Genomic DNA, 11,354 nt, shown 5'->3' on the forward strand with positions numbered 1-11,354 from the left:
TCACAATTCTCCCGTCTTCATCACTCTTTTCATTCTACGAATTCACCTCTTCATCATCCGTCTGGTCTGAGCCAAATTTGCCTAAAGAACTTTAAAAAATTAAATTCAATATCTATGATTTTGGCCATGTGTCACTGAAACAAATATGTAGAAACTTACAACTACCCACGAGAAAAAAATCAAAATTACCGAAATGTTGAAACTTGAATAAATTGTATATACATTAAAACGTCAAGCAACACTATCCTGGCCCTCGTGATCTACTGGCTAACGTCTCGAAATTGCCATTACCCTCCACCCGTCATCTTGACTGATTTTTTTATAGGATGTGATACTTTAACTCCACCAATATCACAGAATATCCCAGGAATATCCCGTTTAGATTCGGCGTTGTAAGCCTAGGTTTGGTGTGAAATGAAGCAGCGGTTCTCACCCTATTCCGTCTTGCGGCATCCCTAACCCCCATACTTTTGTTTTCAGACTTACTAGTAATTCTGGGAGAACTCATAACAACTTATAGGCGAGAAAAGGTCTCGAAAACAGTATCTTTAAAAGAGTACAATCATCAAGAGTTTTCTGCTGGATTGTGCCAATAGTCTTCGAAACTATTTGCATGGTAGGAAAGGTAACTACTACGCGAGAATTTTCAATGGTATGCTCATTTTAGATCAGCAGACTAATGACAATTAATTTCTTGAGATTCGTGACTTTGATCAGTCATCCAGACTCACTAGTGTGCCACAGCACTCGGGTTGATAATTACTGAAATAAATGTATTTCTAGCATGTAAGAGAAAGTAGCATGAACCTCTCCCACTTTCTGGCTAAGCCACTCTTAGATGGCTACCGGTAACTATCGTAACTTTTCTCTTCCCTGTTATGTCTAAAGCGTTTCTGCTTTCATCTGCATCTTTCAGCACATCCATATTCCTCTTCCTCTGTGTCCAGCTGGTTCTGTTCGAATCTTCTTCGAAATCACATTTCACAACTTATAACTTCTGTCGTTCTTAGCTTTCAAATGTCCATGTTTCATATCCAACTGCACAACACTCTAATCATATTATTAAAAATATTTTTTCGAATTTTTAAATTATTCATAGTAAGATTTCTCTAATTTTGGAAAGCCAATTTTGTCATCACAATCAATTTTTCACTTCTTTTGTACATTTATTTTCGTTGGTGATAATGCTGTCGATTTCACTCACTTCTGCTATTCTTATCCTTCCAACTTTTATATGATCGGTTTCCCTTATTCTCCTTCTACGTACTTTCATGGTTTTAAGTGCTTTGTTTATCTTGAGCTAAAATGTATTAAAAATTACTTCTAACGTAGTGGTTTGAGTATTTCCTTTATTTCTTTCTCTGGGTCTGTAGAAACAAGAATACCATTTACAAAACATTCTATGTATCCTTTTTCAGTCCTTGATAATAGGACATTCATTGATCGCTATGTTCATATACTTTCTTGTATGTCTTATTTAAAATCTTAATAGGATATAAAGAACTTTTATTTTTGCAAAGGCTGCAGTCTATCAGTTCTGCTTCTTTTGGCATATATTTTGGAAATTCTATTTATCATTTAACAGAATCGTGATATTCCTCATTCTTGCGATAAATTCAAGTAAGGTTGCTCTATCTAAGTTTTGCAGTGGCTATCGGATCTCTTATAGCCTTTTCTTATTGAATATTAAACTTACGCAAATATATTAATAAAGTTAATTTGTTGTTTAATTAGCGTTTTCTTCTCTCTTTCTCATACCCAGTTACCCTTGGAGGAAACAACGTTGAAACATGAAGAAATAGGCACATTTCAGGCTTGATAAGAAAATAAGATCAAATCGTGTAGATTAATACTCGTATTAAAGAAGAAAACAGCATCCGGTAGACAGAGTGGACTACAGCAGACTATTATACTGAACAGAGATCAGCAAACTACAGAAACTCATAGAACAAATAAAAACAACTAAAAACCAAATAAATTTAAAAATAGGAACGAAACACTGGATCAGGTTAAGAAGACATATTCAATATCTTGAAAGGCTTGCTACAAGGAAGATAGATATAAACTAAAATGTGAAAGACAAATAATGTAAGATTGAAGAAAATTTAGAAAGGACAATTCAATGCAAAACATGCAGCCTCAAGTGTGCGAAAGTTCTTTATTAACTGGCAGGAAAAACATCGTCTTGTGTTGGACAATGAATGTTATTTCTAATCATTTTTTTCACAATTATAGGAACTTACGTATGCGAGTATTACAAATAAGAATGACACTTCGGAGAGTTTGAGAAATAAATTCCTATTGAAAAACTCAGCCTCAAAATTTACAGATATTTTCTTATAAGACTTGGAATATATTTTCAAGTGGACTTCTTCTTTCTTTGGAAACAAAATGTGTCATAGAATGTCTACACAAATATCTTGTCGTTACTCAGAAAATACCACGAAAGTGTACTCTCCTGACATGATTTAGCAATATCGTATTTGTCCACATAGTTTAAGGTTTGTTTTCAAAAGCTTCTCCTAACACTTCCTAAAAATAGGATGCACGAGTATCGGCAATTTGGCAACTAGAAAGTATGATTGCAACAAAATATAAAGTTAAATGTCACCAGATCAAAAACTAAAGTAAATTATCAAACAGAATGTTCTATGTTTTCCAGAAAATGTCTAATAGAAAATGAAATGTCCTGTTAAATAACTTTTGATGACTTTTTTTGTTGATAAGTTGTCTCCTTTTTTGTTAAAATGATCATACAAACTACTAACAATAAGACAAATCCAAAAGTTTCTGGATAAGCCTTACCATCAAATACTGTATCATTGAACTAGATGTTAACAAAATGTTCATTCCTATGCCAAATACACCGTTTCTGAAAATTGCAACATCAAGAAGGAATAACGGGAATGTGTACAAACTCATTGTACGGCAGTGTATTACGTACTAATGATTATAATTTCAACAGAATGACCATGCGAGGGCTCAGCATAGCACTCGGTTTGGTGCTCCAAGTAAATGGTAGTTTGCACAGTACTCAGGCGATGGAGAGTTCGAGAAACAAACAGAAACAGAAAGTGTCACCATAACTCCTTGATAGCAAAGATTGCAAAATAAGCAGATGACTGTCCTCTAACTGTGACAATTACATACTCACCCAGCAAAGAGGTGACTTCCCCTACAGACAAATTAGTGTGCGACAGGGATGCTGCCATAACAGTGATGCGTGTGTGGAAGCAATGGAAAGAAGGGAACCGTGGGCAAGATGATTGGGCAGTGGTCCACGCATTGATTCCACACCACGAGATTACAGATATCTTGTCCGTATAACCAAGACGGACAGAAGTGTCATCCACTGTTGTGCGAAGTCCATATGTTTTTTCAACTTGACAACTTGACAACAAATAGATGGTAGTTACTGGGTGCCAAATCTGGACTATATGGTGGATGAGTGTTATAAAGTCCCATCCAGGTTGTTACAGGAGAGTGACGGTTTGCCTGGCTACATGGGATCGAGCCCCATGTTGAGAATGCTTACGCGCTTATTCAACATCCCTTTTCTCCAATTCTGAAACGCACGTCTGAGATTTTTTAATATGTTACAAAACCTGTCAGTGTTTATTGTGGTATTACAAGCAATGAAGTCGACAAACAACATTACCTTTCGATCCCAAAACACTGTTGCCATGACTATACCGGTAGACTGTGTTTGCTCGTTTGCTTGGAAATGAAATGAAATCTTTCAGTTTTAAGTCTCATGTTTATGCCGGTTAGATTAAAGGAGACGGTGATGATGAGAAATGAAGGAAATGGTGGAATGAAGAAAGTGGGAGGAAATGGGAGAACCCTGAGAAAACCCGTGTGCATGGTGTTTGTCCACCACAAAGTCCACACGGCGCAAGCTGGGTGAAGAGAAATGTCATCACTCATGTGATTATTATTTGGTCTCAAGTGTGAAGTGGAATGTCCAGGTTCCGTCATTCGTGACAATTGAATACATCAAATTGTCCTTTTCGTCTGAATAGCGACGAAGAAATTCACGAGAAGCGTCAACTTGTCAGCGTTAGTGGTCTGCAAACATTCGCGGGATCTACAATGCGCACAGTTTCCAATATTGCAACTTTTCCGTCAAAATCCTATGAATAGTGCTTCGGGAGACCTCAGGAAACAAAATGCAGATATCATCCAGAATGATCCGCCGAGCTTCACTCATGGTTTGCTCAATTTTCACCACTGCTTCGAACGAAATTGACAGTTTCTCGCTTCCTTCTTCGTCGTAAATTTCAGTACACCCAGCTGCAAACTTCCTACACCACTTGCGAAAGTTTATGACATCCACACACGCCTTGACATACACATCCGTCAATTAGTAATGGATTTCAATCGTTTATATGTTCTTTGCATTGAGAAAACGAATAACCACCGACGTCTCTGGCGGGGGACAGAGGGGACGCGTGCCCCCAAATATTTTGAGTACGAGATAAATGGATCAATGCTTAAAGTATTTAGATATATGTGGAAGAAGTAAAAACATAGGCTGAACAAATTAAAGTTATGTCTGTTCTTAAATATTAGGTTAATGTGATTAGATTGTACGCCTGACGTGGGTCACTTTTAAAGAAGAATTAAAAAAAAAGTTACGCTTTTTGGTTAGTCAAAGTAGTCTAGGCTGCAGGCACATTTTTTTTCATTGCTTAACCAGCAACAATTGATTTCTATGACGAAGGGAGATTGAAGGGAAGGGAACGATGTACAGAAAGTTTATGTGCGAATTAAGAAGGAAAATCTACAAGACAGGAAAATATACAATAGAAGTGAGGGTGACAAGGAGAACTTAAAAAAGTAGAGAAATTTGAATATTAGTAAATTTATTTCGAATACTGTAGAAGGGCAGCAGGGGACAACTACTATGACAATATAGAAATAAAGATAGAAATGAGTGTTTAATGAGTGATGGACTGTATCACACAAACGCTGGTTCGTTCTTTAATAATTTGGTTTAATAATATTGTTAATATTTCTTACAATTCCCGAGTTAAATAAAATGCACATTGAACACTACGATGATGTAGCTATAGGCTACGCGCTCACTCACACACACTGCTGCTATACACAGTTTCAACAAGCACCTACCCTTTCTTCTACTTTTTCTACAGCTAACAAGTTACATTAAACAAACATCTTTAAACAAAACTAAACAATTTAAATAAACAAGTTAGGACTAAACATAGCCCCCACCCTTGAACGATCTAGTTCAAGATACACACAAAAGATGAATTAGTAAGATATTGGAAATGACATATGAAAAGTAAAACAAAACGGTAAATGAAAAATGTCTTTTTCAATCAAATGGCAATGGGGATACTTTCACAACTGGTCTTTTGTAAACTCCATCTGATGTCTTTACAGTCACTGCACGTACAACGTTATCGCTTCCAGGATGAATATTTACAATACGTCCCAACTTCCATTTTAAAGGAGGTAAGTTATCTTCCACAAGTAAAACTAAATCACCTTCCTTCACGTTGTTGTTTCTTTTCCACCACTTTGGACGCTGTTGTAACATAGAGATATATTCTACACTCCACCTCTTCCAGAAGTGTTGCTGAAGTCGTTGCACTAATTGCCATCTTGACAGTCGATTAAGTTTCTTTTCTGTATAATCTGGTTCAGGTATTGCCAACATTGGAGCTCCAATGAGAAAATGTCCTGGAGTTAGGCTACACAAATCATTGGGGTCTGAAGACAAAGGGGTGAGTGGCCGTGAATTCAGGCACGCTTCAATTTGATACAGCATGGTTGACATTTCTTCAAAATTTAACACAGCATTGCCTACTACTCCTTTCAGATGATATTTCACTGATGGCAAAAGAGTTTGAATCTTTGCAACACGATTCGCGACAAACACTTTCCATCTGCTTGAATCCGAATTCAGCCACAATAACACAACAGTAGAGTCAGAATAGACAATTACATCATGCACTTCCAAACGTAATGAATTTAATATGAGATTCATCATTTTAGCTAATAGCAAGGCACCACAGAGTTCTAATCGGGGCAAAGACACTTGTTTGATTGGAGCAACCTTCGTTTTTCCCATAACAATGTTCACACTCACTTGGCCGTCTTGAGATACAGACCTCATATACACCACTCCACAATAGGCCTTTTCGGAAGAATCACAGAATCCTATTAACTCTCTTCTTGTAGCTTGAGTGATACTGATACACCTGTTGATTTTGATGTGTTTTAATAAAAAAAAGCTCTGAGTAGTAATTCCTCCATTTCCTCAAAATCCATTCAGGAACTGGACTGTCCCATTCTAAAATTAGTTTCCAAATTTCTTGCAATAATATTTTCGCAATAATAGTAGTTGGAGAAATCAAACCTAATGGATCGAACACTTTTGCACTTTCTGATAAAATATTACGCTTAGTTACAACTGACTTAACTGACACAAGATTGACATTATACGAAAATACATCATTTGATGGATACCACAGAATTCCTAACGTTTTCACTGAATTACTACTATCAAAGTCTAAACTACTCGTCACTTGTTTCAAATGAGAGGGTACGGAGTCCAAAACGTTGGGACTGTTGGATGCCCATTTTCTCAATTCAAAACCTCCTTTCTGCAATAATGCACTGAGTTGTTCTTGTAACTGAATTGCTTCACTAACTGAGTTGGCACCACTGATTAAGTCATCAACAAAAAAGTCTTGCATTACTACAGCCGCTGTAAGAGGAAATGATTCTTCTTCATATTTCGCTAATTGCTGCAAACTTTTCACTGCTAAATACGGTGCTGAAGCTGTACCATAAGTTACCGTCACAAGCCTGTAATCTTTGATCGGAAGAATCGGTTTTTCACGCCACACAATTCGCTGGAAGTCTGTATGTTCTGGTTGGATTCTCACCTGTCTATACATTTTCTGAATATCAGCAGTTAATGCCACATTATGATGTCTAAAACGCACAAGTAATGGAATTAAGTCACACTGTAACCTAGGTCCGACAAGTAACTTATCATTCAATGACACATTAGATGAAGTTTTACAACTACCATCAAAAACTACTCTCAGTTTTGTTGTAGAACTGGAATCTTTCAACACTGCGTGATGAGGTAAATAACACACTTCACTGTTTGGTTTCAGTATTTCACTTTCTGGAATAATCTCCATATGCCCAAGTACCTCATACTCGTGCATAAAATCTACATATAATTGACGCATTTTAGGCCTCTTCTTCAACCTACTTTCTACTTGCTTAAGGCGTTTAATTGCCACTTCACGTGACTCACCAAGTCTTGCACTGTTGTCGCGAAACGGTAATTGCACATGAAACCTACCTGTTTCATCTCTTTGATGGGTCTTCTCGAAATAAATTTCACACTGTTTTTCTTCTGACGACATTATATTTTGTGTAGGAATATCTTCCAATTCCCAAAACTGTTGCAAAATTCTTTCACTGTTGCACTGGATATGATATGTTGACGCTGTGAATTCTTTACGTCGCACTTCATCGTCGCCAATAGAACCAAACAACACCCATCCTAATTTGGTATTCACTGCTACGGGAGAACCATTAACACCACTACACACACCCGCCAATAGCAATTGAGGGTAAATATCTGCACCCAATAACAGATCAATTCTGTCAGGAACATTAAAATTCGGATCTGCTAATGTTAACGTGTTAACATGCGACCACTTCTTGCTTTTATGAATATACCGTTTTGGTAACATACCTGTTACCTTTGGCAACACTAACGCTTCTACAGAAAATTCTGATTTAACATCATAGCTTGATGTAAACACAATATTAACAACACCTTTTGCCCGAGCAACATTACTGGAACTCAGTCCCGAAACATGTACATAAACCCAGGGCCGCCCACAGGGGGGATGAATGGCGCAAGTTGCGCCATTGAGAAAAATTTTGGGGGGGATTTTACTCTACTTTCGAACTAGCAATTTTACTATCGGAATAGCATTAAAACACGATTTTGAGAAGCTAATTTTCAAAAATTTTCCGGGGTGAACCCCCGTACCCCCTGCTTCGATACTCGATGAATGAAGTACCGCGCAAGTAGCCGTATGAAAGGAAAGGTTGGTTCGTTTTAAGAGAGAAGGGCCGCCCACAGGATGGATGAATGGCGCAAGTTGTGCCATCGAGAAAAAAATTGGGGGGAATAAAAAAATTGGGGAAGAATTTACTCTAATGTCGAATAAGTAATTTCATAGTAAGAAACTCTATGAATGAAGTACCTTACTTTTCATGTACAAGGGAATTATATCAATATTTTGTAAAGGAAAAAAATAATACTACTAATTGTAAAAAAAAGAATACCTTTGCCATACACAGTGTGTAGAAGTTTTTATACCCTTCAATATCCTTATAGAACATATTTAGTATTGTACACTACCAAGACTACTAACAAAAGTAATGCCATTTTTATATTACTACTGCCCCTACTACTACTACAAGCATTCTATAATACTACTACAGGAAATAAAAACAACAATAAAAATAACAATTACTAGTACTACAAAAACCAATAAAATCTACTGCTACACTGGGCAATTGTTTTTAGAGGACTTGAGTTTTGAGGAGGGAAGAGATTATTAGTTTTTTGGGGGGAGTGCGCCATCAGCTTTGGGGGGGATGGGCACCCCTGCATAAACCGGTTGTTTTTGTAAACCGAGTCGTTGTATGCAGTTTTCTGACATGAAGCTTTTTTAACTGGCTGAATCTAACAAGGCTCTCACAGGTTGTAAATTACCATATGAATCCTTCACCATCACTACTGCAGTCTGTAATAACACTGCATGTTGCACATTAGTTTCACTTGACAAATGAGTCCCCACTGACACACCTGAGTTCTGTTTATTTGGAAAATGAAGTAAAGTATGATGACGTTTGCCACACTCACGACACGATGCTGATTTGCAACTGGACAGTTTATGATTAGATTGTAAGCAATTAAAGCATAATGCTTTGTTTTTCACTAAAGAATGACGTTCGTCAACTGACAGCGAAAGAAAGTCATCACATTTATGCAAAGGATGATTTTTGCTTTTGCACTGGCAACACGAAAATTGAGCTGAAGCATGATGCGCTATTGTTGATTTTTTATTACTCTTGTTTGGCTCACTGGGTGGGGTTGATCTTGCATTCGAAGTACTACTTGCTAATGCGCGACACCTATGATCTATGAATTTCACCAACTGGTCAAATGTTGGTAGTTCACTGTCTGACAATGAAAGTTCCCACTGCCTCTTTGTTTCACTGTCTAGCTTCTCTGTTATATGAAATATAAGCAAAGGATCCCATTCGTTCACTTTTATGTCCAACACTGATAACGATCGCACACATTCAACACTTGTATCCAACAACCGACGTAATGCGCCAGCTGATTCTTGCTGCACTTGACCTTGACTTACAAACCGCCGCAAGATAGACGTGACTAATTCTCGTTTATTTTGATACCTTAAATTTAGCAGGTCCCAAGCTTCTTTATAGTTATCGTCAGTTATTTGTATAGATTGAATAAGTGTTGCTGCTTCACCTTGCAGACTAGTTTTTAAGTACTGAAGTTTTTGTGCACCTGTTAATTTTTCATTATTATGCACTGCTGCGATAAACAAATCACGAAACGAAAGCCAATCATTTAAGTTCCCACTAAAGCATGGCAACTGCAATTTTGGAAGTCGAATTTCTGTTGTGTTTTTTTGATTATTCATATCACTAGAAGAAGCGTGAAATAATTTACCCTGCACTTCCACTAATTTCACGTTAAGCTTTGTAAGTCTATCTTCAATAGCAGCAAGCTCTTCTTCTTGCGCCAAATAAATTTCTTCTTCGGCACACAAGTTACTGGCAAGCAATAAAAGCTCATTTGTTTCACGTGACAGTTCACTCACTTTGTTTTTGTAGACTTGAACTACACTAATATCTTCCTGTTCTGTGATATTGTTTATGCAGTTTTCAGCACGAGTGACCTTACCTTTTAAAACACGCTTTCGGGAATTGTAAGCTTCCATTGTCGCCCACACAGTTTTTTCTTTCTTGTTAACACACAAGTCCTAGCACGTAGGTCACATAAAACACATAAACACGTATTAACATCTGGGTAGGAGGACCAAATCTTTATGATGGACTGTATCACACAAACGCTGGTTCGTTCTTTAATAATTTGATTTAATAATATTGTTAATATTTCTTACAATTCCCGAGTTAAATAAAATGCACATTGAACACTACGATGATGTAGCTATAGGCTACGCGCTCACTCACACACACTGCTGCTATACACAGTTTCAACAAGCACCTAACCTTTCTTCTACTTCTTCTACAGCTAACAAGTTACATTAAACAAACATCTTTAAACAAAACTAAACAATTTAAATAAACAAGTTAGGACTAAACAATGAGCGAATTGAGTTTGAGGACGATGGAAAGAATACATTGAGGAGGCCAATGATAGCAAGAATAAACTGTATATTTTAGACATTAAAACGGAAAACGAAGTAATGGAGAATGGTTCATTGGACAAATTCAAAACATACAGCGAAATAAAGAACAAAAAGGTATACAATATACCTTTTGAGTCTATTAAGAATACAGAAGGAGAATGAAAATCAAATCAAGTGTCATCGTAGGACTTCTTTCAGAATTAAGATTTTGTTAGCTAAGCAATCGAAATATATGAGGACTATAAAACTACACTACTGCAAATTCGTTTAAGAACACTGAGCAGGAATTCACTGTAGGAATATCAAGGTGAAAAAATTACTAAGAACCATATTATATACAAACGTAATTGTTTTTCGGCAAATAGACTACACGTGATGGATGAAAATTATGATTAATTGTGTTGCTAAAGGTAGAAAGAGCGGATGCCATTTGTAAAGTAATAATTTTGACGTAACTTCAGTTGGGACTACTAGCATTCTAGTCGTCCCCCCCCCCGCTTCATTTTAACATGCTAGAGACGCCCATGCGAATAACTACTCGAATTTTGCACTTACAACAGCAACAAACGGAAGCTCCATTATAAACAGCTGCCAAGCCAAGACTGAGCACCTCAGCGAAGTGCGCTCAGACTTTTATGGGAGTGGGGAAAGTACAATCACAAAAGTCTGCCATACAATAGCATGAAGTTCCCTTGCGTCCCCAGTGCTTTGTGAGACTTTGGTTTTAAAATTACTCTTGTACATCGAGAGTAAAAAGTTTGCTGGATTTTGTGTTGTATCGGTCTGAATGACGGTAGAAAACTGGTACAAATTTCGTCTTCTGTAGTTCTGATGATTTACCGTGAGTCAACTAAATCGCCGTAGTTGGGTAGATTTTTG

At 37.1% G+C, this 11,354-nt stretch overlaps 2 protein-coding genes across 2 annotated transcripts; both read right to left on the reverse strand.

Moving 5' to 3' along the window:
• Nucleotides 1–6,176: 6,176 nt before the first annotated feature.
• Nucleotides 6,177–7,745, reverse strand: LOC145680141 (uncharacterized). The gene has a single exon (XM_081750425.1). The coding sequence runs from the start codon at nucleotides 7,743–7,745 to the stop codon at nucleotides 6,177–6,179; it is 1,569 nt and encodes a 522-aa protein (XP_081606551.1).
• A 993-nt stretch (nucleotides 7,746–8,738) lies between these two features.
• LOC145680157 (uncharacterized) lies at nucleotides 8,739–10,043 on the reverse strand. Its single transcript, XM_081750426.1, has one exon. The coding sequence runs from the start codon at nucleotides 10,041–10,043 to the stop codon at nucleotides 8,739–8,741; it is 1,305 nt and encodes a 434-aa protein (XP_081606552.1).
• Between the last annotated feature and the right edge of the window lie 1,311 nt (nucleotides 10,044–11,354).

Source organism: Thermobia domestica, chromosome 1, assembly GCF_964235325.1.
Source record: "Thermobia domestica chromosome 1, izTheDome1.hap1.1, whole genome shotgun sequence".
Classification (NCBI taxonomy): domain Eukaryota; kingdom Metazoa; phylum Arthropoda; class Insecta; order Zygentoma; family Lepismatidae; genus Thermobia; species Thermobia domestica.

Excerpts from the sequence above, each read along its gene's own strand:
- LOC145680141 (XM_081750425.1), bottom strand. The coding sequence starts at position 7,745 with ATGTTACCAAAACGGTATATTCATAAAAGCAAGAAGTGGTCGCATGTT.
- LOC145680157 (XM_081750426.1), bottom strand. The coding sequence starts at position 10,043 with ATGGAAGCTTACAATTCCCGAAAGCGTGTTTTAAAAGGTAAGGTCACT.